Source organism: Cetorhinus maximus, chromosome 20 (assembly GCF_964194155.1).
Source record: "Cetorhinus maximus chromosome 20, sCetMax3.hap1.1, whole genome shotgun sequence".
Classification (NCBI taxonomy): Eukaryota; Metazoa; Chordata; class Chondrichthyes; order Lamniformes; family Cetorhinidae; genus Cetorhinus; species Cetorhinus maximus.
Window position 1 is genome coordinate 83,428,335 of NC_135898.1, and position 27,767 is coordinate 83,456,101.

The window sequence follows — 27,767 nt, forward strand, 5'->3', positions numbered from 1 at the left end:
AACAGGCGAATCAGAACTATGGATAATCAGAGCAGTGTAGGAGGTGATTGAGTCACCCCTGTCTGAGCTTTCCCTTTGCAAGAGCAATTTGTACCTAAAGCCACTGCTTTGCTAACCTTGATCTTTATTTTAAATGTTTACATACTGTTTCCTTAAAAGATGCAGTGGTTGCTGCCTCAAATACCGAGCATTCTGTTCTTACCCCAGTTGCCCAGTCAAAGTGGGCCTGCTGTACCAGCAGGGGAGTGCATCGTTTCCCATCTAATGTATCATAGCATGCAGATTTTCAAAGTTTTATTGGATTGCAGGAAGAAAACAAGGCTGAGGGAGGTAAGAAACTCCATTAATGGCATCCTGAAAGAGAATGGGTTTGGGAGGGGTTGGTGAACCATCTGCAAGTTTGAGAGCCTTGCAGCTGTTAGAAATCAGTCCGATATCCACGGCACAACAGCCATTGATGCTTCAAAGCTCACAACCCACAGCTTGGAAAATCCTGCTACAGATTGTGCACACTGCAGCCACGGTTCGCTGGTGGTAGAGGAGATGGATATTGCGACCAGCAATAGGGGCACCAGTCAAATGAACTGTTCTGTCCTGGATGGATTTGAACTTCCTGAGAATTCCATCACATGTCAGCCATGTCTCAGTGGTAACCTGTCACCTCTGAGCCACAAGGTTCCAGGTTCAAGTCCCATTCCAGGATTTGAGCGCAAAAATCAATGCTGACACCCCACTGCAGTGCCGAAGGAGTGCTGCACTGTCAGATGTGCTGTCTTTTGGATAAGACATTGAACCAAGGCCCTATCTGCTCTCTCAGAGGGGTGTAAAAGACCCCATGGCACTATTCTGATGAAGAGCAGGAGAGTTACCTCAGTAACAAAAACAGAAACAGAAATACCTGGAAAAACTCAGCAGGTCTCGCAGCATTGGCAGAGAAGAGTACAGTTGACGTTTCGAGTCCTCATGACCCTTCGAAGGCTCCCAACAGCCATTTATGTCAGCTACGACCCTAATACTGGAGGAATTTCCCTTTGAACCCCACTGACGTCAATTTTATTGGGGCTCCTTGGTGCCATATTCAGTTATTTGCTGCATTGATGTTGAAGGCAGCTAGTATCACCTCTCTCTGGCATTTAGTTCTTGAGCTTGTGTCTGGGTCGCGCCATTGATAAGGCCTGAAGTCGAGCAGCTCTGACGGTGAGCCGGTTATTAGTGTGTAGATGTTGTTTAACGGCACCACAGTGGCCTCCTTCCACCACTTTATTGATGATTGGGAGGAAGCTGAATTGATGGAGTTAGAATGATCAGATATTCAGTGAAGAGGTTGTATATGGATAGAATATTCAGAGTGAGGAAGAGCAGCTAAGACTGGATCTACAGGGTGAGGAAGATTGTGCAAGATGAGCTTTTAGAAGTGTAGATATGTAGGATGTATATGTTGTATGGGATGTAGTACAAGGAATAATGAAGATCAAGTAGGATGGGATATTAAGAGTGAAGAAGACTGGGATATCAATGATAGGATATTCAGAGTAAGGAAGAGTAGATAGAACTCAGAATCCAAGAGGAACAAGGAAACATCAGAGGCCTGCTGATCATAGCATACTCAAGGTGAGGGCAAATTTAGTCAGGCAGTGTTTTGGGAGCAGAGTGCTACTCTGAGATCATACTCTGTAAATTTGTTTCTCAACCCATGCTTCTGCCTATGGGACTCCATTCTGACAGTGCCGCCTCACTGAAATTTCCCACTAGGCAGAGTAAGGAAACCTGTGATGAAGAGAAACTGGAGGTTACCTGGGCTATCTCCTACAGCAGAAGAGTGAAGCCCAGCATATTACTCACTGCATTGCATTGATGCTGGCCCAAGCTATTTCTAGGTCCTTTTGCATCTCTCTAGGTAAGAAAGGACTGGCTGTTTGCCCAGATGTGAATGATCAAAGTATTGGTTGATTAAAGCAGCATGAGCATTGACTTCTTTCAAATATTTTGGTGAAATGTTTACTCATCAAGGTGAGAGATGCCATTGTTGTGAAATGGAATATTTTTCATTTACAGAACTTTGTGTTAGTGTGCAGCATTCCCAGGTGAGCTACAGTATTAGCTAAAGAGTAAAGCTCCCTCTACACTGTCCCATCAAACACTCCCAGGGCAGGTACAGCACGGGGTTAGATGCAGAGTAAAGCTCCCTCTACACTGTCCCCATCAAACACTCCCAGGGCAGGTACAGCACGGGGTTAGATACAGATTAAGGCTCCTTTTATGCTGTCCCATCAGACTTTTTCAGATTAATAATATCTCAAATTGCATTCAGAGTTAGGAACCATATCTGCCCTCTGAGTGTTTGATGCTGGCAATGCTCTTTTTTATTCATTCACAGGATGTGGGCTTCGCTGGCTGGGCCAGCATTTATTGTCCATCCCTAGTTGCCCTTGAGAAGGTGGTGGTGAGCTGCCTTCTTGAACCGCTGCAATCCATGTGGTGTAGGTACACCCATAGTGCTGTTAGGGAGGGAGTTCCAGGATTTTGACCCAGCGACAGTGAAGGAACGGATATATTTCCAAGTCAGGATGGTGAGTGACTTGGAGGGGAACTTCCAGGTGGTGGTGTTCCCGTCTATCTGCTGCTCTTGTCCTTCTAGATGGCAGTGGTCATGGGTTTGGAAGGTGCTGTCGAAGGAGCCTTGGTGAATTCCTGCAGTGCATCTTGTAGATGGTGTATTCTGTTCACAAGCACTTACATCCTTTACCTTGATAAATATAAATCAAGTTCCCTAAATTATGTTGATAAGAATGTGCGCCGTTGTGAGAGGTTTACTGGCTCTCATCCCAGTTGTGACAGCTGACACCAGTAATGAATTCCATTACTTTGCTTTAATTCATTTTGAGATGAAACACAAGTACAAAAGAAAAGGAATTCAAACTGTATTTACTGACATGATTAAAACTAATCTCGGAATGTTCTGCTTTCAGGGCAGTTATTAGAACCTTAGAATGGTCACAGCACAGAAGGAAGCCATTTGTCCCTTCTTGTGCATGCCTGCTCTCTGTGAGAGCAACTCAGCTAGTCCCACTCTCCCTGTCTTTTCACTGTAGCAATGCTTTTCTCTTCAGATAATTATCCAACTTCCTTTAAAAAGCCACGAATGAATCTGCCTCCATCACACTCTCAGGTAGTGAATTCCAGATCCTAACTATTTGCAGCATAAAAAAGATTTTCCTCATGTCCTGGTTCCTTTGCCAATCACCTTAAACTGGTGTCCTAAGGTATTTGACTCTTCTGCTAATGGGATCAGTTTCTCCCTCTCTACTCTATCCAGACCCCTCATTATTTGAAATCTCCTCTCAACCTTCTCTTCTCCAAGGAGAACAACCCCAGTTTCTCCAATGTTTCACCAATCTATCCACATAACTGATGTCCCTCATTCCTGGAACCATTCTTGTAAATCTTTTCTGCACTCTCTCTAATGCTTTCACGTTCATTCTAAAGTATGGTGCGTAGAATTAGACATGATACTTCAGTTGCAGTTGAGCCAGTGTTTTGTAAAGGCTGACCATAAACTTTGTTTTCATACTCTATACGTCTGTCTTTAAAGTCCAGGATCTCATATACCTTAATAACTGCCTTCTCAACCGGCCCTGCTACATTCAACAATTTGAGGACACGTATACCTCTGGATCCCTCTGTTCTTGCACCCCCTTTAGAATTACACCATTTATTTTATGTTGTCTTTCCTTATTCCTCCTGTCAGAATGCACCCCTTCACACTCTTCTGCATTAAGTTTCATCTGTCAAGTGTTCACCCAATTCACCAGCCTATGTATGTCCTCTTAAAGTCTATCACTATCCTCTTCAAAGTTCAGTTAGATATAGCTGTCCAGCGGAGGAAGACTGCCATTATTTGACTGACAGATTAGGAATGATTCTACTATTATTCAGTGGATTTTACAGACTCCCTGTTTTCAAAAGGCAACAGCACAGGCTCATTGAGACATAAATGTTTTTCTTTCATCATGACACTGATTTCTGCACAATGTAGCTATGTTAAAGGATGGCTTACATCTACACGGTACCTGTCATGATATCTCAAAGCACTTTACAGATAATGAAGCACTTTTGAAGCGTAGTAATGTGGGCAGCTAATTACCATACAATACAACAAGGCCCCACAACCAGCAATGAAATGACAATTGAGTGATAAACATCAGCCAGGGCATTGGGAAGAACACTGCTTCTTCAAATATGTCCAGCTTGGTTCCGTGTCTCATCTGAAATGTGGCAGTTCCAATAGCGCAGCACTTGCTCGGTGCTGAAGTGTTAGCCTGGATTTTGTGCTCAAGTCTCTCGACTGGCACTTGAACCCACAACCTCCTGACTATGAGAGTGCTCATACTAAATAGGAGCAAAATTAGATAGGTTCCTAAAACATTAACCTTTTGACAGTAACAAAAACAGAAAATGCTGGAAAAAGTCAGCAGGCCTAGCAGCATCTGTGGAGAGAGCAGCAGAGTTAATGTTTCGAGTCAGTATGATTCTTCACAGATGCTGCCAGACCTGCTGGGTTTTTCCAGCATTTTCTGTTTTTATTTCAAATTCCTAGCATCCACAGTATTTTGCTTTTACTTTAGTAGATTAGTGATTAACCTTTTGACAGTATTGTTTATGGATGCTTACTGACTCAGGCGCATACTGAAACAGTTTCTCCCCTTTGATACTGCCTATTAAATGCATTTGAGGTGGGTCAAATGGTTTCTCTTCTGACTTAATTGGTGTATGAATATACCATGAAGAACAGTACTGAACCATAGAGATCACAGAATTTTAACAGCACAGAAGGAGGCCATTCGGCTCAACATGTCTGTACCGGCTCTCCAAATGAGCATTATGATCTAGTGCCATTGCCCTGCCTTTCCCCTGTACACTTGCACATTATTATTATTTGAATAGAAACAATCAGAAAGGTCGATTGCTTATTTATATGTTCCATGATACTTACCAAATGAGAGCTAGTGTTGCAGTTAGGAGTTGGTGGTGGCCATTCAGCCCTTGAATTTGTTCTGCCGTTCTGTTTGGTCATGTCTGCACTGTACCTCAATTCCATTTACCCGCCACATTTCTTGATTCTCTTACCTAACAAATATCCATCAATCTCAGTCTTACAAGTTTCACTTGAACCCCCAGCAATTTGAGGGAGAGTGTTCCAGATTTTCACAGCCCTTGGCAGTTTGTGCATTATGGTTAGTATCAACAACAACTTAGACTTTTATTTTTGCTGAAGCTTTTTGCCTTGCAGTCATCAGGACGAACGCAAGAATGCCAAATTTCAAACAAACACAATTTATACCACAGGAAGAAAAAGAGTGCTGGCAAGTTGGCTCTGATTGGTCGAGGCATTGCCATAGAGTAAGTAATGGGGAACTATAGGCTCTCCAAGCTCCCGGGTAATTCAAAAAAGGTGCAATGCTTGAACATATTCCTTTTGTTTACAGAGAACAGGCCCCTTTGAATATATGTTGCTTCTAGCAAGCATAAATGAGCCACATTACAAGCTTGACTGATTATCTTAAATCGCCTGTTAGTGTAACAGTTAGTGCACTCATGGTTGTTCAGCAAGTGCTGCCCAGTCATGAAATCACATCTAACAATAGAAATTTGTTTTGGGTTTTACAAGCATGGCTGGTTGAGTACGGTCTATACTCTGCCTATTATGAATAGCCAGGGGAACATGTTGTTTGATTCAATTAGCCAATCATTCGGACATTGCACTGGCATTGAAATTCATACATGACATTGCTCAATTGTGTGGTAGGTAGAATGTCTTTTTGGACCAACAGCAGCATCTTATTATTGAAAAATACTACTCATGTCACCACTGCATGCATAGTGTGAAATGGCTTGCTTAACCTTTTGCTCAAGTTTTTTAGGTACTTGCTTTTCCAGGATAATTTAAGGTAGACCTGCCACTTTTCAGGTCCGAGAGCGCCAGCCTTTCACCCATTTGCAAAATTGTGCGATACACAGTGAACATTGATCTGATCTTAGTAGCCATTTTCATTCAGGATAGCTTTAATGCGCTCTCTTTCCGTGTCAAGCTTGGAAATGCCTAAGGCCCTATTTACAAGATTGCTAATAAGGTCAATCTTATAGTACATGGAGCTAAGTGCTTATATTGACTGGTGAAGGTAGGCTTGCAGTAGATAGTAGTGGAGAAGTCATCAGCAGATTTCTCAACTAGCATGTCGAGGAAAGGGAGTTCGTTAGACTTCTCCATCTCAAAAGTGAATTGGAGTGTAGGATGGAGCGCATTAGTTTTGTTACACCTTAGGATATTTTGGCCACTGTATTACGGGAGGGGACAAAATGTGGTTTCCAGTGTGAGAGTGTTGTGTCAACTTTTATCCCTGAGTAATGCCTGGGGGCATTAGTCAGTATCAAGGAAAGAGTGTGACAACACATAAGTTAAAATGATAAATGCAGTTTCAAATAATGAGCAATGAGATAGAGATGATGGGTGGAGTGTTAACCACGTCTGGATGTGTTCTTTTCATTAGGAACCCTTCGCCCCTCTTGCCCAAGATATGAACATATGACATTGTAAAGCAGGAAAGGACCAACTGATCCATCAAGCCTGCCATGGTGATTTAATAATAATAATTTGACCTGAACTTGAGGAACAGTTTACCCCAATCAGGAGTTGTAATGTCAGGAGTGAGAAAGAAAGGTTGGCAAGAAAGGGTGGCCAAGGGAGCAGTGAAATTCTCTGTAGCTCCTGGTGCTGCAAGGGTTAATGAAAATTTCTCCTACTCCACATGAAGCAGCAGCGATCCTTTTGGTTAATTAACAGCAAGCAGTAATCGACAGCTAAAATTCTTCAATCCCAGAATGAGTTTAGGAGATCAAGAAATGAAATGGCACAGGTTCTCAGAGTGTCATCGCTGGCTGACGCTAGCTACATAGCTCTTTTCAGTAATGTTTATAATAAGCACTTGTCTCTGCTTCCTGGCTTAATCTGTTTTCTGCCACTTATTCCCAAAATGCATTCAGTGAAACATTTATTAAAGCTGTTGTTGAATAATTTTATCAGCCCTCTAATTTGCTTTTCTCTTTGAAGTTCTGCTGATTTCTGATCTTTTTTTAGTTTGAGTTTCTAGTTTCCTCCCAGGGCTGTCAGGACTGGATGGTACTGGCCACCTCTGCTATCTCACTGCAGTCAGTGTTCATCATTATGAGCCGAGACAATGAGCATCAGCAGGATATCTGACTTTGGGGGGGCATCATAAAGAAAGAATTGACATTCCCATCACACCTTTCACAATGTCAGGATGTCCCTGAGTGCTCTTCAGCCAAAAAGAATTTCTTGAAGTATAGGAATCATGGCAGTGAATTTATGCGCAGGAAGATCCCACAAATGACCAAACTATTTTCAGGTGATAATTGATGGGGGGAAAAAAATCAGCATGCGGTTGTACGTCCATATCTGCTACTCCAGTCTGAAATAAGATAAGTTGCTCTGGGTGCAAGATGAGCCATTTTAATATTATTTCATTAAGGCATAAAGAACAGAAGGAGGCCATTCAGCCCAATTGCCAGTGCCAGCTCTTTGTAAGAGCTACCCAATTAGTCCCACTCCCTTGTCCCTTCCCACCTCCTTCCCCTGGCTTTTCCCCCTTAGCCCTTTGTACTTTTCTTTTTGAAGTATTTATCGAAACCCCTTTTGAAAGTTACTATTGAATCTGCTTCCACCGCCCTTTCAGGCAGCACATTCGAGATCTCACAACAACTCACTGTGTAAAATAAAAAATTCTCCTCACCAACCCCTGATTCTTGTCAAGTGTCTTGTTTGTGTCCGCTAGTTACCAACCCTACTGCCAGTGAAAATAGTTTCTTCTTATTTCTCTGAGGAAAACTATCTCCGCATTTCCAGTTTCCCCACATGACTGAAGTCTGTCATCCCTGTAACGTATTTTTCTGGTAAATATTCTCTCATGTCTTGTTCAATAATGCTGCAAGGCACAAGAAAAGCTGATAAATGTTTGCACTGTCACCTCCCACTTCCAAACTCTGATGCACCATTTCCTACCTTATTCTGTTTTATTGATTTTTCTGGGGTCAGTGGCTCTTTGAATGTTGCCTTTTGTTGATTCCAAACTTCAAATACTCAGTTCTGCACATTTTCCGAGAATTGAGCTTAAAGCTGTCAATCTCCTCACTTCACCATCTCCCCTTCCCCCTTCAATCTACAGAGTTGTAAAAGCTCAGCCCAGTGTCACCCAACCACTCATTCCTGGCTGATCTCAACCTGCTCTTCTCAGCCTTGCTGTTGACCTTGATCCTTCATCTTGGTTTCTGGAATTAAAATAAAAAGGGGGTGAATATGCACACATGAAAAATATTATTGGTCTATTAAAGTGAGAAGATAAAATGTTCAATCCAGTTCACCTAAATCTGCATTTGATCTCAATATCCCCTTTGTAACAAGACAGCAATCTTCACAGTGTTATGCTTGAGTCCTTTAAGTTATTAGAGTGCAGTTGGCATGTTGCACAAGCTGAATAATGTAACCAGAGCTAGCTGGCATTGTATTCAACATATTCCAATCTGCATGAAGTAGGTGCTGTGTTTCGGGTTTCCTGTGTTGATTGCTTCCAGTTCTTTGCTGCTGTAAAATTCTTGCTTTCACTGGGATTTCGCTTTATCAGCAGCAACTTGCATTTATACAGCACCTTTAAAATAGTAAAAACATCCCAAGGCATTTCACAGGAGTGTTATCAGTCAAAATTTGACACATGGCTCATAATGAGGAATTAAGAGGTTTAACTAAAAGCTTGGCCACTTGGGTGGATTTTAAGGAGGTGGTGAGAGTTAAGGAGGGAATTCCAGAGTTTGGGGCCTAGACAGTTGAAAGTATGTCAGCCAATATTGGGTCGAGATGATTGGGGGAATGAACAAAAGACCAGAATGCAGGAATACTAACCACTTTCCTGAGCAAGATACAGATAGTGATTTTTCCATCTGTGAGCCTAGACAGTGAGTGTTGGCAAGTCTTTCATTCTGCTCAGGAGAGGGGACCTAAGGATGACCCTGGTCTGGTCCTTACCTGTACCTTCTAGTGGGGCTGCTGGACAGCAATCAGGAAGGGGAACTCTGGCAAAAGGCTTTTACTTCTCTCCACCTCACTTCAGCAGCTTCATCAATGACCTTCCTTCCATCATAAGGTCAGAGGTGGGGATGTTTGCTGATATTTGCACAAGGTTCAGCATCATTCACAACTCCTCAGATACTGAAGCAGTCCATGTCCAAATGCAGCAAGACTGGACAACATTCAGGCTTGGGCTGACAAGTGGCAAGTAACATTCATGCCAGGTAATGACCATCTCCAACAAGAGAGAACCTAACCATTGCCCCTTGACATTTAATGACATTACCATCATAGTGAGGGATTCAATCAACATTCTGGGGGTTGCCATATGAATACCGTGGCTACAAGAGCAGTCACAGGCTGGTAATTCTGCGAGAAGTAACTCATCTTCTGACTCCCCAAAGCCCCTCCACCATCTACAAGGCACAAGTCAGAAGTGTGATGGAATACTTCCCACTTGCCTGGATAAGTGCAGCTCCCACAACACTCAAGAAGCTCAACACCATCCAGGTGTTAGGGCAGCCCGCTTGATTGGCACCAAATCCACCACGTTAAACATTCACTCTCCCCACCACCGATGCACAGTAGCAGCAGTGTGTACCATCTACAAGATGCACTGCAGGAACTCACCAAGGCTCCTTGGACAGCACCCTGGACAGAACCTGTGACCTCTACCGCCTGGAACGACAAGAGCAGCAGATGTGTGGGAACACCACCACCTGCAAGTTCCCCTCCACGACACTCACCATCCTGACTTGGAACTATATCACTGTTACTTCAGTGTTGTTGGGTCAAAACCCTGGAACTCCCTCCCTAACAGCACTGTGGGTGTACCTACACCACAAGGTCTGCAGCAGTTCAAGAAGGTGGCTCACCTCCACCTTCTCAAGGGCAATTAGGAAGACCAATAAATGCTGGTCTAGCCAGTGATGCTCACATCCCATGGCAGAATACATTTAAGAACTTCAGGTATGTTAAGGCCAGCTCCCCAGCTGAACTCTGCACAGACCAGGAGTCACCCTGATTTCTGGCTCTGAGTCATGCTGGGCGCTACATTTCACTGAGATATCAGGAGAACAAAGCCCAGGAACTTAATTTGAAAGTTTACAGTGCAGACCATTTTCACATACTGTAATATTAACTCAGTCAGCTGATAAAGAGTATTCTGATTGAATGTATGAGATGCCACTCAGTCAGGTTCAGCTGCCACCTCTTGTGATCTTGCAATTAATTCTTGTCAATCACTAACTAAAAAACAGTGAATTTTGTCAACATTGTGCACCAGCTTGGTTTCTATTTGAATGAAAAAAGGGAGCAAGAAAGTGAATTTTCCAGCAGATTGACTTGTTAGCAGACTAGAACAGAGTCTGTTTCTGCAGTTAAAGGGGTGGGACTAATGTTATGGCATTTACCAGCACCTCATCCCCCTGTAGCTGCAATGGTTCATTAATCAGAGGAGCACTGGCGAATGTTACCTGTTTTAAAGAAAAGTAATTGTCATTGGGCTAAAGTCTGATTAATTCACCAACAGTGTCTCGTTACAATTCCTCTAACCTTGTGATGACTACAGATGATGAACCTGGTCACAGTATCTCCAGCTGCACCCTGTTATATTCTACCTGGGATTTAACACATTGCTTCCTCTACTCACGTACATGTGCACACACACACACGCATGCCCTAAAATCACTCGTGTACGCTTGCACACTGACTCACATTCACACGCCTCTATTTTTTTTAGTAACAACCGAGGAACTGAGGTTAAGGCCCATAATGACAGAAAACTCCAAGTTTAGGAAGAGTAGTAAAGAAAACCAGGCACAGCAGGAGTTAGTGATTGGGTGATGCGAAATTTGAGTTTTGAAAAGTTCAATTTCATATGGAGGAAGGAAGACACATGGCAGGGACAGCTGATCCTGGTAAAGAATGTTAAAGGAGGAGACAATATGATTAGTTTTGATGTGAGCTTGGTGGGAGTGCAAAGAAGAGAAAGAATGGGTGCCGCAGTGGATTTGGAGCTTAGGAGGAGCATGTTATACAGTTGTAAAGATGAGACAGACAGCAGTGGAGAGGGAGGTTGGAGTCTGGAAATGAGAAAGGTATTTGGTAACAAGATCACAGGAGTGTGTGTGAGGTGTGAGATGAGTTTCCCCTATTCGTGTTTAGATTGAAAGTCAGATGCCAGAGTTAGCAGAGCACTTTGCTGTTAATTCTTCAGTCCTTCCCCTGAACATTTGCCTTCTGAGACTTGGATTTGGCTCAGCTCCAATCCATAAGACAGAGATGAAAGGAATCATCCTGACATTCTGCCATGCAACCTCCTGAGATATCTTTGACCAGAAATAAGAAGAGACAATTCCAGTCACTAACATTAATGACCCATGTCCTTAAGTATTTAAAGGCAACTATACACAGGATTATAAAGATGCAATAGGGTTATACACCCTGCAGCTAAAGTTAATTGACTGCAGCAGTCTTGTATTCCACTCAGAGAGTGGACCTAAGGTAGATGTTATTATCTGCAGTGCCACTTGGTTCGTCATTTGGTATCAGTGGTGTCTCAGTGGATTGTGCTCACCCCTCCGAGTCAGAAAATCATGGGTTTCAAATCCCATTCCCGAGACCTGAGCACAAGATCCAGGATGACACTCCATGGCAGAACAGAGGGAATGCTGCACTCAGAGGGCACGCCAGGAACAGCACCAGGCATACCTACACCCACCTGAGAGAGTAGACAGGTCTATGATTCAAATTCGCACCTCTTTTTTAAAAATTCATTTACGGGATGTGGGCTTCGCTGGCTGGGGCAGCATTTATTGCCCATCCCAAGTTGCCCTTGAGAAGGTGGTGGTGGGCTGCCTTACTGGACCGCTGCAGTCCATGTGGTGTAGGTACACCCAAAGTGCTGTTAGGGAGGGAGTTCCAGGATGTTGACCCAATGACAGTGAAGGAATGGCGATATATTTCCAGGCTAGGATGGTGAGTGGCTCGGAGGGGAATTTTCAGATGGTGGTGTTCCCATGTATCTGCTGCCCTTGTCTTTCTAGATGATTGTGGTCGTGGGTTTGGAAGGTGCTACCGAAGGAGCCTTGTTAAATTCCTGCAGTGCATCTTATAGATGGCACTCACTGCTGCTACTGTGCATCAGTGGTGGAGGGAGTGGATGTTTGTGGATGTGATGCCAATCAAGCGGCTGCTTTGTCCTGGACAGTGTAAAGCTCTTTGAGAGTTGTGGGAGCAGCACCCATCCGAGCAAGTGGCGAGTATTCCATTGCACTCCTGATTTTTGCTTTGTAGATGGTGGACAGGCTTTGGGGAGTCAGGTGGTAAGTCATCCATCACACTATTCCTAGCCTCTGACCTGCTCTTGTAGCCACAGTATTTAGTCCAGTTCAGTTTCTGGTCAATGGTAAACCCCCAGGATGTTGATAGTGGGGGATTCAGCGATGGTAATGCCATTGAACGTCAATGTGCGATGGTCAGATTCTCTCTTGTTGGAGATGGTTATTGCCCGGCACTTGTGTGGCATGAATGTTACTTGCCACTTGTCAGCCCAAGCCTGGACATTGTCCAGGTCTTGCTGCATTAGGACATGGACTGCTTCAGTAGTCTGAGGAGTCGTGAATGATGCTGAACATTGTGCAATCATCAGTGAACATCCCCACTTCTGACCTTATGATGGAAGAAAGGTCATTGATGAAGCAGCTGAAGATAGTTGGGCTGAGTTCACTCCCCTGAGGAACTCATGCAGTGATGTCCTGGGGCTGAGATGACTGACCTGCAACAAGCACAACCATCTTCCTTTGTGCTAGGTATGACTCCAACCAGCGGTGAGTTTTACCCCGGATTCCCATTGACCTCAGTTTTGCTATGGCTCCTTGATGCCACACTCAGTCAAATGCGTCCTTGATGTCAAGGGCAGTCATTCTCACCTCACCTCGGGAGTTCAGGTCTTTAGTCCGTGTTTGAACCAAGGCTGTAATGAGGTCAGGAGCTGAGTGGCTCTGGTGGAACTCAAACTGGGCATCAGTGAGCAGGTTATTGCTAAGCAATTGCCGCTTGATAGCACTTTTGATGACCCCTTCCATTACTTTATTGATGATCAAGAGTAGACTGATGGGGCAGTAATTGGCCGAGTTGGATTTGTCCTGCATTTTGTGTACAGGACATATCTGAGCAATTTTCCACATAGCCGGGTAGGTGCCAGTGTTGTAGCTGTACTGGAACAGTTGGCTAAGGGCACGGCAAGCTCTGGAGCACCAGTTTTCACTTCTATTGCCAGAATGTTGTCAGGGCCCATACCCTTTGCAGTATCCAGTGCCTTCAGCCGTTTTTTGATATCATGCGGAGTGAATCGAATTGGCTGATGACTGGCATCTGTGATGCTGGGGACCTCCGGAGGAGGCTGGGATGGATCATCCACTCGGCACTTCTGGCTGAAGATTGTAGCAAATGCTTCAGCCTTATCTTTTGCACTGATGTGCTGGGCTCCCCCATCATTGAGGATGGGGATATTTGTGGAGCCTCGTCCTCCAGTGAGCTGTTTAATTGTCCACTACCATTTGACTGGATGTGGCAGGCCAGTCCAGCAGATTTCCTTCCCGTGAGTGAACAAGATGGGTTTTTAAGACAATCGACAATGGTTTTAGGGGCATCATTACTGAGACTGTTTTATATTCTAGATTTATTAATTGAATTTAAATTCCACCAACTGCTGTGGTGGGATTTGAACCCATGTCACCAGAGCATTAGCCTGGACCTCTGGATTACTAGTCCAGTATGCCACTGCCTCCCCATTGGATCCTGCGGATATTACACGCTAGAGACATGGTGTGCTGGTGCTTACAGCCATGAACCTGTACCCAAACACGTCATTAGTCTTGAAGAGGAAGGGAAGACTTGCTGATTTGCCAGTGTTAGGGACTGTCACCCAGGCTGGGAATGGCTGACTCCTCAAGACCAGTGATCAGACCTAAGAACTTCCTGATCTATGGAGCTTGGTACTTCACCAACCAATGTAATTACTCACTCTGTTAGGATAGCAGGTGAGCAGAGAAAGGAGTTCATTCTGGCTTAGCTGTAAAATGAGCCAGTTTAGTACATGTTAAGGGAATTGGATGTTATACAGCCAGCAGCAGATCTATTTGATTCAATGGGATGGGGGCTGGGCACTGGTGGTCCAGAAAGGAATTTTGTTAAAGAGAGTTCATGATCAATACAATGATCTCTGAGGAAAGAATGACCTTGATGGACTGAATCGATTTATATTTCAAGCCTTACTGTTGTCTGAACTGATGCAGATTTTGCCCCAGCAGGGAGGGGGCAATATTGGAAAATGTCAATTTTTTAAGCCAAACACGTTTGCCAGGTCTTGTGGTACAGGATGTGACAAGGTCATTGTTATTAAACTGTGCTGGCAACTCTTTCAGGTTGATACACAAGGGTTGTTATACTGCACATTATTCTATTTCGGTTCAGTATTGCTAATAATGTGATATTGTCACTGTGTAGGAGCCATCCATTAGAATACATTGCAGCTTTTTGCCCATGGCTAATGCTCTGACAGCTTAACGAGTGACAGCACCTCCAGGAATATTCACATCAGTGCTTCTTTGAACATTCCTCCTAAACTACCAATGGAATGTCCTTCTTCCCTGCAGCCCCACTATGGTATAATCAAGTCTCTGTGCATGTCTATCTCATTCGATCAAACTCTATTGTCTACTTTACCCATCTTCCCCTCCCCTCCTATAATCTATTGGCTTTAAAGCCCAAGCATGGCAATGCAGTTAGCAAATTGAGAAATTGAATTCAGTTCAAAAGTTACGAACATACAAATTAGGAGCAGGAGTAGCCACTCAGCCCCTCAAGTATGCTCCACCATTCAATAAGATCATGGCTGTTCTGAATGTAACCTCAACCCCACATTCCTGCCTACTGCCGATAACCTCCCAACCCTTTGTTAATCAAGAATCTATCTAGCTCTGCGTTAAAAATATTCAAAGATTCTGCTTCCACCGCCTTTTGAGAAAGAGAGATCCAAAGGCTCTCAACCCTTTGAGAGAAACAATTTCTCCTCATCATCTCATCGCTGTCTTAAATAAGTGAACCCTTATTTTAAACAGTGACCCTCTAGCTCTAGACCCTCCCACAAGAGGAAACATCCTTCTCCACATCCACCCTGTCAAGACCCCTCAGGATCTTAAAGGATTCAATTAAGTAGTCTCTTACTCTTCTAAATTCCAGTGGATATAAGCCTATTCTATCCAACTGTTCCTCAAAGACAACCTGCCCATTCCTGGTATTAGTCTAGTAAACCTTCTTCGAACTGCTTCTAATGCATTTATATCTTTCTTTAAATAAGGAGACCACTACTGTACGCAATGCTCCAGATGTGGTCTCACCAGTGCCCTGTATAACTGAAGCATAACCTCCCTACTTTTATAATCAATTTCCCTCACAATAGATAACATTCTATTAGCTTTCCTAATAACTTGCTGTACCTGCATACTAACTTTTTGTGATTCATGCACTAGCACACCCAAATCTCTCTGAATCTTGGAGCTCTGCAATCTCTCACCATTTAGATAACAAACTTCCTTTTTATTCTCCTTACCTGGTGACTATGAAGCTATCAAATTGCCATAAACCCCAACTGGTTCACTATTGTTACTTTAAGGATGGAAAACTGACATCCTTACCCAGGCCTATATTGTGATTCCTAGAACTAGGGGTCACTGTTTAAAATAAATGGTCACTCATTCAAGACAGCCCCACCTCAATGTGGTTGACCCTTTACTGCTCTCTGAAGTGACCAATATCAAGTTACTTGCATCAAACTAGGAATGAGCAATAAAGGCAGAACTTGCCAGTGACACCCATATCCTAAGAGTGATTTTTTAAAACCTAGTTACTATTTTCCAATTTACCTAGTATTTTCACTTAGTCCTTGCCATTGTCAGTTTGGCATAGAATCTAAATCAGGGAGGTTATGCTGTAACTGCAACTGGTTATATAGGAATACATAGGACACATGGCTCAAAAACAGGCCATTCGGCATAATCAGTCCATGCTGGTGGTTATGTTCCACTCGAGACTTCTCCCATCTTTTCTCGTTTAAATCTATCATCATAACCCTCTATTCCCTTCTCCTTCATACTTGTCTAGCTTCCCTTAAATGAATCTACACTGTTCACTTCAGCCGCTCCCTGTGGTAGTGAGTTCTACATTCTCACCACTCTTTGGGTAAAGAGGTTAGACCACTGGAATAAAAACAGAAAATGCTGGAAAAACTCAGCAGGCCTGACAGCATCAGTGGAGAGAGAAAAGTTTTGAGTCCGTATGACCCTTTAGACCACTGGAATAGTGCAGATGTGATTGCACTTAGAGGGGGCACGGAAAAGATTTACGAGTATGTTGCTTCGACTGGAGAACTCCTGTTTTGAGGAAAGATTGGATAGACTAGGGTTGTTTTCTTTGGAATAGAGGTTAAAGACCTAATTGAAGTGTTTAAAATTATGAGGGGTCTGGATAGAGTGGATAAGAAGGTCGTATTCCACTTGCTTGAGGGATCGATAGTCGGGGGTGGGTGGGGGAGAGGTGGGGGGCATGGATTTAGGTTAAGAGGTTGGAGGTTTAGAGAGATTCGAGGGGAAACTTTTTCACTGAAAGGGCAGTGGGGATCTGGAACACTACCTGGAAGGGTGATAGAGGCAGAAACCCTGATAACATTTAAAAAGTTATTGGATTTACTCTTGAAGTGCTGTAACCTACAAGACTATAGATCAAAATCTGGAAAGTGGGATTAGACTCGATGGCACTTTGTTGACCAGCGTGGACATGAAGGGCCAAATGGCCTACTTCCATTCTGTAAATTTGTAGGAGTCTTTGGCTCTGATGGTAGCACACTTGCCTCTCTGGCAGGAGATGGTGGACGTGAACACATAAGGTTTATTTAGTGATTTTTAGGGTAAGCCTTGTTCAGTGGAAGTGCAAGTTTCAGAAATGGCAGTCGAACTTATTTGGTACTAGCCAGTACCAAAACAACTAGGTTACCATTCCCTTTGAGTAAGTTATCTTATAGCCAGTCAAAGCTCCTGTAACATTGCTCTAAGAAACACACAAGATCCCAATTGGAGAGTATTTCATCTCCACTGATGAGGCATTCCAATCTTTTGGAATTTGACTCCCAATTTCTTTGACTGTATGACCAAAATGGCATCATATAGTGTCGATTTGATGCGATTTAGTTATGGATTCACAACAACTGAGCTGAAAGGTGAATACTATCTTTCTCTTTATATTAGATTCAAAGCTTTGGTTCCAGCATGATCATATGACACATTGGCCCCCAATTCCCTTAATCCTCCTCCACCCCTCCATATTAATGTAGCCTGTGCTCCTTCAATTCTGGCCTCTTGCACAGCCCTGATTTTAATGGCTCCACCATTGGCGGCCATGCCTTTAGCTGCCTGAATCCTAAGCACGGAAATTTCCTCTTTAAACCTCTTAATCTCTCCTCTTCTAAGAATGCTCCTTAAAACCTATCTGATTTTTTTTCTCATTCATGTGATGTGGGCTTCACTGGCTAGCCCAGCATTTATTACCTATCCTTACTTGCCCTTGAGGGGGTGGTGCTGAGCTGCCTTCTTGAACCGCTGCAGTCCATGTGGTGTAGGTACACCCACAGTGTTGTTAGGGAGGGAATTTCAGGATTTTGAACCAGTGACAGTGAAGGAACGGCAATATATTTCTAAGTCAGGATGGTGAGTGACTTGGAGGGGGACTTCCAGGTGGTGGTGTTCCCATGCGTCTGCTGCCCTTGTCCTTCTAGATGGTAGCTCTCATGGGTTTGGAAGGTGCTGTGTATGGTGCTTTGGTGAATTCCTGCAGTGCATCTTGTAGTTGGTACACACTGCTGAAACTGTGTGTCGGTAGTATAGGGAGTAAATATTTGTGGATGGGATGCCAATCAAGAGGGCTACTTTGTCCTGGATGGCGTCAAGCTTCTTGAGTGTTGCTGGAGCTGCACTCATCCAAGCAAATGGAGAGTATTCTATTGCACTCCTGATTTTTGCCTTGTAGATGGTGCACAGACTTTGGGGAGTCAGGCAGTGAGTCACCCGTCACACGATTCCTAGCCTCTGACCTGCTCTTGTAGCCACAGTATTTAGTCCAGTTCAGTTTCTGGCCAATGGTAACCCCCAGGATGTTGTCAGTGGAGGATTCAGTAATGGTAATGCCATTGAACGTCAATGTGCGATGGTTAGATTCTCTCTTGTTGGAGATGGTCATTGCCTGGCACTTGTGTGGCACGAATGTTACTTGCTACTTATCAGCCCAAGCCTGGATATTGTCCAGGCCTTGCTGCATTTGGACATGGACTGCTTCAGTATCTGAGGAGTTGTGAATGGTGCTGAACATTGTGCAATCATCAGTGAACATCTCCATTTCTGACCTTATGATGGAAGGAATGTCATTGATGAAGCAGCTGAAGATGGTTGGGCCTAGGACACTACCATGAGGTACTCCTGCGGTGATGTCCTGCAGCTGAGATGATTGGCCTTCAACAACCACAACTATCTTTATTTGTGCTGGGTATGACTCCAACCAGTGGAGAGTTTTCCCCCAGATTCCCATTGACTCCAGTTTTGCTACTGATCCTCAGTCTGTGTGTCTGCTCCTTGATACCACATTCAGTCAAATGCTGCCTTGATGTCAAGGACAGTCACTCTCACCTCACCTCTGGAGTTCAGCTCTTCTGTCCATGTTTGAACCAAGGCTGTAATGAGGTCAGGAGCTGAGTGACTTTGGCAGAACCCAAACTGGGCGTCATTGAGCAGGTTATTGCTAAGCAAATGCTGCTTCATAGCACTATTGATGACCCCTTTCCTCACTTTGCTGATGATCAAGAGTAGACTGATGGGGCAGTAATTGGCCTTGTTGGATTTGACCTGCTTTTTGTGTACTGGACATACATGGGCAATTTTCCACATAGCCAGGTGGATACCAGTGTTGTAGCTGTACTGGAACAGCATGGCTAGGGGCATGCCACATTCTGGAGCACTATTGCCGGAATATTGTCAGGGCCCATAGCCTTTGCAGTATCCAGCGTCTTCAGCCGTTTCTTGATATCATGCGGAGTGAATCGAATTGGCTGAAGACTGGCATCTGTGATGCTGGGAACCTCCGGAGGAGGCTGAGATGGATCATCTACTTGGCACTTCTGGCTGAAGATTGTAGCAAATGCTTCAGCCTTATCTTTTGTACTGATGTGCTGGGCTCCCCCATCATTGAGGATGCTGATATTTGTGTAGCCTCCTCCTCCAGTGAGTTGTTTAATTGTCTACCACCACCACCATTCACGACTGGATGTGGCAGGACTGCAGAGCTTAAATCTGATCCGTTGGTTGTGGGATTGCTTAGCCTTGTCTATCACTTGCTTCTTATGCTGTCTGGCACGCAAGGAACCCTGTGCTATAGCTTCACCAGGTTGACACCTCATTTTTAGCTATGCCTGATGCTGCTCCTGCACTCTTCACTGAATCAGGGTTAATCCCCTGGCTTGGTGATAATGGTACAGTGCGGGATATGCCTGGACACAAGGTTACAGATTGTGGATGTAAACAGTTTTGCTGCTATTAGTGGCCCACAGCACCTCATGGATGTCCAGTGATGAGTTGCTAGAATTGTTTGAAATCTAAAACAAAAACAGAATTACCTGGAAAAACTCAGCAGGTCTGGCAGCATCGGCGGAGAAGAAAAGAGTCGACGTTTCGAGTCTTCATGACCCTTCAACAGCCAGACCTGCTGAGTTTTTCCAGGTAATTCTGTTTTTGTTTTGGATTTCCAGCATCCGCAGTAGTTTTTTGTGTTTAGTTTTTTGTTTTTATATTTGTTTGAAATCTATCCCATTTAGCAGGTGTTAGTGCCTCTAATATCTTCATGTGTTGAGTGATGGCACATTTTGTTTGATAATGCTCCCATGATGTGCCTGGGAAGGTTTTAGTACATTAATGGTCCTATAATACTGCAACATGTCATTTTTAATCTAAATAATTAGAATTATTTTATGTATTCATGCATTTCCACCTACATATTTGTTATTTATTATTTGCCAGTTTTCTAATGACCTGACGTTATTTCGAAACATGTCAGATAATTCTATGCTTAGGGGAATTCAAGACTTTTCTAATTACTGCATATTTTCCTGTTCCCTAGGCAGCACAGTGCAATATGGAGCCATTGAGTTCTATTAGCTGCTCGTTACCTTTAGGAACGTGAAAATGTAGTGAGGGTGGGTTTTATTTGTGACCAATCCAGATCACAAATGCCCTGGCACAAATCAAGGAACTGTCTAAATTAGCACTGCGGAGGGAAATGTTTATATTGGGGACTGACCGGTTTCTCAAGCACTTTTTCCAGCAACTGTGTTCACCTTGGTTTGGAAGCAGCTAACAGGATATTGCCCTCGGTCATGAGGATTATTTGGGACAATAAAATGCCTTTTAATGTCCAGCTAGCTTGTCCTTCTCTCAAAGCAGCCCCACTTCACCCTACCACTCAACATCTTCTCATTCCAGCAACCTAGCTAACACTCTTGACGTAGCAATATCTTTTCAGTTTTTCTAAATTCATGCCCCAATTTTTGGCATCCAATTTTTCTCCCTTATTTTCATGTTAAAACTCCCATTCACTTAACCTATATCCCTAAAAAGAGAGACATGTTACTGAACCTTTTTGTCTTGTACTCATCAGGACAAATGCAAGAGTACAAAATTTCAGGACTGTGATGTCACATGGAGCAGTGATATCATTGGTGGAGGGCTATGATGTCACACAGGAGCAGTGATGTTATGGCGGAGGTGCTCTGTAACACTAACTGTTCCTACACTGCTTCTGAATTGTTAGTCTTAAAGCATAAAACCTGCTTGCAATGGAAATTGAAGTTGTTGCTCTTAGGGCAGTACTTTCTGGAAATATTTGGGATAATGTGATTCCGAATTATTCAAGCTCTTTCAAATATAAAGTTTAAATACTTAACTGTGTAAGAATGGCATACATTGAACCGACTGGAGAAATTGTGTTTAATGGAAGCTTGCTATCAATCCATACTCCTCTGAATTGTTCCCTCTTGTTCCTCCCAAACTCCAAAGCCACCCTCCTACACACTGACCCCCACTCTCTTTCCCCCCCCGCCAGCCTCAATCCTCACTGCGTTCAAATCAAAACACAGCATGTGGTTGTTGTTTTTAACTCATTCCTTCGCAGCAGCTCAAGTCTCTGGCAATCCTCATCTCCCTCAGTTGCCCACACATTCTCCAGGATTTTATGGTCTTTAAATCATTCAGCCAGCTATTACTCGACTAATCCTGTTTAATCCTCCTACTATCTTTGCCCTGGATGGCGTCTGTAAGTTTAGCCTCCATATCTAAGCAACTAGTGTGCCTGTCTCCTTAGGTGTTGGAGGTGGTCCGCTCTAACTACGACACACTGACACTGAAGCTCCAGGACGGGTTGGACCAGTACGAGCGGTACTCAGAACAGCCCAAAGAGGCGGCCTTCTTCAAAGAGCTGGTAAGAAAGCAGCATTCATCAGAGCGACTACGAACCATACGGTTAAAGAAAGATCTTGTGTTTCAAATCCCTTTTTTAGACCTCAGGACATCCCAAAGTGCCCCACAGCCAATGAACTGCTTTTTGAAGTGTAGTCATTGTTGGAATGTAGGAAATGCAGCAGCTAATTTACGCACAGCAAGCATCCAGAAACAGGAGCGCGATTATATCCAAAAGATGGCGTCTCTGATAGTGCGGCACTCCCTCAGTATTGCACTGGGAACGTCAGGCTGGATTACGTGCTCAAGTCTCTGGAGTGCGATTGAGCCCGAAATCTCCTTGAATCTGAGGCCAGAGTGTTACTCACTGAGCCACAGCTGGCACAAGGCGAGAAATCTCTGTTTAAACAAAGACACACTCTACAATAGCAAAATACTGCAGATGCTGAAAATCTGAAATAAAAACACAAAATGCTGGGAATAGTCAGCAGGTCCAGCAACATCTGTGGAGAGAGAAGCAGAGTTAATGTTTCAGACCTGTGACCTGAGGCCATTTCTGGTGAAAAGTCACAGACCTGAAAATGTTTTTTCATGGGATGTGGGCATCACTGGCTAAGTCAGCATTTATTGCCCATCCCTAGTTGCCCTTGAGAAGGTGTTGGTGAGCCGCCTTCTTGAACCGCTGCAGCCCATGTGGTGTAGGTACGCCCACAGTGCTGTTAGGGACGGAGCTCCAGGATTTTGACCCAGCGACAGTGAGGGAACAGCGATATATTTCCAAGCCAGGATGGTGAGTGACTTAGAGGGGAGGTTGCACATGGTGGTGTTAACTCTGTTTCTCTCTATATTGGTGCTGCCTGACCTGCTGAGTATTTTCAGCATTTTCTGTTTCTATTAAAGAGGAATTCTAGCCTTTTTTTTTTCAGTGTTGACTCCAGTGCAGAGTAAGCCATCACTGAGCTGATTCTCTCTCCTCCCACAGGTCCGCTCCATCAGTCTTAATGTGAGGAAGAACCTTGCTGTGAATACATTGAGCCAGGAGATCTTGCTGAAAGAATTCTCCACCATCTCCTGAAAGTGGCTTCTGTCTGTCAGCCTCATACCCCCCACCTTTGGTTTAACTAGCACACCAATGTTTTGATTCTTTTTCCAGTGGATTATTGTGTAATGATTTCTTTTTTAAAAAAAAAATACAATTGGATTCTGCGATTGACTTCCTGCGGTGCATGTTGTTTGTGGCATTCTGAATTCCATCAGAGCCAGCCTGCCTTCACAGTGGGAGAGGAGACCCCGAACTGTGCATTTCCGCACTGCACCCTTGAGATCGAACACTCGGTGCTGGCTTACGTTCAACCCGTCGTTGATTTTTCTGGAGCTGAAAGCCTAGGACTGGCATGACAGTGAAGTGACACAAACTTGCGATGCAGCCTCGCGGTCTCCTTGAGTATTATCTTTCTCTCTTCTCTTGCCTCAGGGGCTAGAGCTGCCGGTGACTAGATTCCGCAGTTATATGTGTGCGAGAGGCTTGGTGTGTTTCAGAGTTATCAGCCCCGCCTGTCTGGCTCATGGCCAGCTCCCAGGGTAACCTGCAGCACACGTTTACAAAGAAGTGACTCCCAGCCTGGGACCGAAATCCCTGCAGACAATCTGACCTTGGTGTTGGGAGCTGAACCTGGCCGGACCAGTGTGTGATGATTCGCTGTGAGCTGGCTTGAACTTTTTACGCTGATCCCTAGTTAATGTGTTTACTGGAAGTGTCGATCACTGCATACAAGTGACACAGCTTCCATATATCTTAGTGTGGAACATGCTTTGGAGAATAAAGAGCTATAGCATATCTTTTTCAGGCAGCCATCTTTCTTCCGCCTAGGGCTGGGAGTTCCGTTTCATTCCGTTAAAATCCAGAACACTCTATTGAAGCATACAAAAGGCCATCGGAACCTGATAGAGAAAGGACAGGTTTAGTCATACTTCGTAGTACCCCAGTGTAGGCTTTCACTTTGGTTCTACTCCGTATATAGGTAGCTGATCACAGCTGGACAATGATAAGGGGGTGCACTATCGGACTTAGCGCCTCTGGGCTGAAGAAGCAAAATTCAACAAAGCTGCCCTGCCCCTTGTCACTATTCTGTGACTACCCCACCCCCGCTCTGCAATGGAGTGGGGCTGCGAGTGGGTGATGAGAGGATGGTCTCAGGCTCTAATACCCAAGCCACGATTGGACTTCCTGCCCGGCACGATTGGACACCTTGCCAACTCTCACCGGCTGCACTCACACCCATACACAAGATGTCGGAGGGTACCTCACTGTCCATGACACTTTGCCCCAGAATGAGTCCATGGCTACAGGGGAAGAGAGATGCAGTGGCGGGGGTGGTGGGAGAACTGCATGGAATGAAAAGCTATTTCTTTTGCTAATTGAGAGGATAGAACTCTGGGTTCAAGGCTGCTCCAGTGAGAGGTCTCATTGGAAATGCATGCTTTTATTTCCTGATAAAATTCAAGGGAAGGAAAAAGCTTATTATAATATTCACCCCTCAGCTTAATGGAAGTGAGTGAGCTATGTTAAATTACCATATATCATGGTCTACAGTACTGCATTATAATACATCACTAGAGGTATATGCTGATAGTGTTGTTTACAGTGACAGTAACATCGTACCGCTGCCAGTGTCATTTTTATTAAGTTCAGGTTTTCCTGTTCTGTCTGTCTCGGTACCACAAGAAGCGGTACATTTAACAACTAAGTGTTGGGCATGCTCTAAAAGAGGACACTGTGGGTTAAAAATAATCGGCCACCCACAATAAAAAGAATGGCAAAGGAAGGAACGTGCATATCTATAGCACCTTTCACAACCTCAGGAGATCTCAAAGGGCTATACAACCAATGAAGTATTTTTTTGACGTGTGATCATTATTGTAATGTAGGAAACGCGGCAGCCAATTTCCACACAGCAAGATCGCACAAACACAATGTGATAATAAAGAAATAATTTTTTGTTACTGATGTTGGTTGAGGATTAAATAGCGACCCTGGGCACCAGGAAGAACTCACCTGCTCTTCAAAAAGTGAGACCTTTTAGCTGAGGGGGCAAACATATTTGAAAGTTGGCACCTCAAACAGTGTAGCACTCTATCAGTACTGCACTGGAGTGTCAACCTGGATTTTGACCTCAAGTCTGTGGAGTGGAACTTGAACCCACCACCTATTAACTCTCAGAATGGTACAGCACAGAGGGAAACCATTTGGCCTGTTGTGTCTGCACTGGCTCTCCGAATGAGCAACTCACCTAGTGCCAATTCCCCATCTTCTCCCTTAACCCTTGCACATTCTTCTTTTTCAGATAATAATCTAATCCCTCCTTGAATGCCTTGATTAAACCTGCTTCCATCACACTCTCAGGCACTGCATTCCAGATCCTAACCACTTGCTGTGTGAAAAAGATTTTCCTCATGTCGCCATTGCTTCTTCTACCACTCACCCTTAAATCGGTGTCCTCTAGTTCTCCGTCCTTCCACCAGTTGGAACACTTCCTCCCTGTCTATTCTGTCCAGACTCCTCACGATTTTGAATACCTCTATCAAATCTCCTCTCAACTTCCCCTGCAAGGAAAACAGCCCCAACTTCTCCTATCTGCCTATGTAACTGAAGGTCCTCATCCCTGGAACCATTCTTGTGACTCTTTTCTGCATTCTTTCTAGCGTCTTCACATCTTTCCTAAAGTGTGGTGCCCGGAATTGTTGAGGCCGAGCCAGCGTTTCACCTTGCTCTTGTACTCTATGCCCCTATTAATAAAACCTGAGATACTGTATGCTTTATTAACTGCACTCTCAACCTGTCCTGCCACCTTTAATGATTTATGCACATATATACCCAGGTTGCTTTGCTCCTGTGCCTCTTTAGAATTGTACCCTTTAGTTTATATTGTCTCTCCACATTCTTTTTCCCAAAATGAATCGCTTCACGGTTCTCTGTGTTAAATTTTATCTGCCACTTGCCTGCCATTCCTCCAACTTGCCCATGTCCTTTTGAAGTTCTAAACTATCCTCCTCAGTTCGCAATACTTCAAATTGTGTATCATCTGTAAAATTTTGAAATTATGCCCTGTACACCAAGCTCTGGATCATTAATATAAATCAGGAAGAACAAGGGTCCCAACGTTGGAGAGCTCCATCACAAACCTTCCGCTGGTCTGAAAAACATCCATTAATCACTACTCTGTTTCCTGTCACTCAGCAATTCCGTATCTGTGTTGCTACTTTTACTTTTATTCAACGAGCCCTAACTTTGCTCGCAAGTCTGTTGTGCGGCACTGTATCAAATGCCTTTTGGAAGCCCATGTATACCAACCATATCAACAGCATTATCTTCATCAATTCTCTCTGTTAACCTCACTAACAAACTCCAGTGAGTTAGTTAAACATTATTTTCCCTTAACAAATCCGTGCTGGCTCTCCTTAATTAACCGGAATTTGTCTATGTGGCTATTAACTTTGTCCCGCATTATTATTTCTAGAAGCTTCCTCACCACTGAAGTTAAACTCACTCGCCTGTAGTTGCTCGGCTTATCTTTACACTATTTTTTGAACAAGAGTGTAATATTTGCAATTCTCTAGTACCCTGCACAGCCCCTGAGTCTAAGGAAGAATGAAAAATTATGGCCAGTGCATCCAAATTTCCACTCTCACTTCCCTTGATCCTTGAATGCATCTCATCTGGTCCTGGTGCCTTTACAACTTTAAGAATAGACAGTCTATCTAATACCTTCTCCTTATCAACTTAAACACTTCCAAGTTTCTGAATTGTCTCCTTTCACTGTGACCTGGGTAGCAGTATCTTCCTCTGAGACAAAAGTGCTATCCACTAAGCCACAGCTGACACTAACACAGGAAGCCCAGTGACCCACTAACCAATGGATGGGGCAGCCTCCTTCATCGCCCTTTCCAACTGATAATCTGGACCCTTGCAGTGAGGCAGAAGACCAGCAGACTGTAACCAACTTCAGGAAACACTAGGAAATATCTCTCCACCTCCCAGCGGAACTAAGCAAGCTCCAGGAGCAACCCAGACCTCCCTGTCGCTTGCCATATCAACACACCACCCCGCTCTCATGCCCACATGTCCGTCCTTGGCCTGCTGCAATGTTCCAGTGAAGCTCAACACAAACTGGAGGAACAGTACCTCATCTTCCAATTAGGCACTTTACAGCCTCCCGGACTTAACAATGAGTTCAACAACTTCAGACCATGAACACTCTCCTCCATCCTCACCCCTTTTTGATCCCCTTTTTTCAAATATTTATTTTTTTAATATATATATATTTTTTCCCACCTATTTCTATTATTTTTTAAAAAGTTTATTTCCATTCATTGTTTTATCCCTGCCTTTTAGCCTATTTCGATCTTAACCCCGTGCTGTTCCTGTCCGGGAGTGTTTAATGGGAATAGTGTAGAGGGAGCTTTACTCTGTATCTAACCCCGTGCTGTTCCTGTCCTGGGAGTGTTTGATGGGAACAGTGTAGAGGGAGCTTTACTCTGTATCTAACCCCGTGCTGTACCTGCCCTGGGAGTGTTTGATGGGGACTGTGTAGAGGGAGCTTTACTCTGTATCTAACCCCGTGCTGTACCTGCCCTGGGAATATTTGATGGGGACAGTGTAGAGGAAGCTTGACTCTGTATCTAACCCCGTGCTGTACCTGTCCTGGGAGTGTTTGATGGGGATAGTGTAGAGGGAGCTTTACTCTTCAATGGGTAATTATTCCTCCATGCTGACATTCACCACTGTTAAATATTAAAAATGGAAAGGGAATATAAAATTGTTGATTGCGGGTAGACAGGGGAGAAGTGAGGGGAACATGTACCAGCGAGAGGTTATAACCGCAGCAGATTGTTATTGAAGCCTTCTGTTGTGAAATCAAAGATGTGATTTTCAAAAGATGTTTATTTGCATCTGCTACTTTATGAGGAGTCAGCAGTGTTTATTAATGCAGGATCTACAGCAGGAGGTGGAAGGGCCAACAGCTCACTGAGTGATCAGCACACTGGGACTGCCTGCTGTTAATTATAAGTTGTATGAG

The 27,767-nt window shown here is 44.0% G+C and overlaps 1 protein-coding gene across 1 annotated transcript in view; it reads left to right on the plus strand.

The window, feature by feature from the left end:
- The window catches only part of armh3 (armadillo like helical domain containing 3), a 140,355-nt gene extending 116,828 nt beyond the window's left edge, over window positions 1-23,527 (plus strand). The window contains exons 25-26 of the mRNA XM_078565041.1: window positions 21,596-21,712; window positions 22,673-23,527. Of these exons, the coding sequence (XP_078421167.1) occupies window positions 21,596-21,712; window positions 22,673-22,765 (210 nt within the window). The 3' untranslated portion in view covers window positions 22,766-23,527. The remainder of the gene's footprint in view (window positions 1-21,595; window positions 21,713-22,672) is intronic.
- Window positions 23,528-27,767: the final 4,240 nt, after the last annotated feature.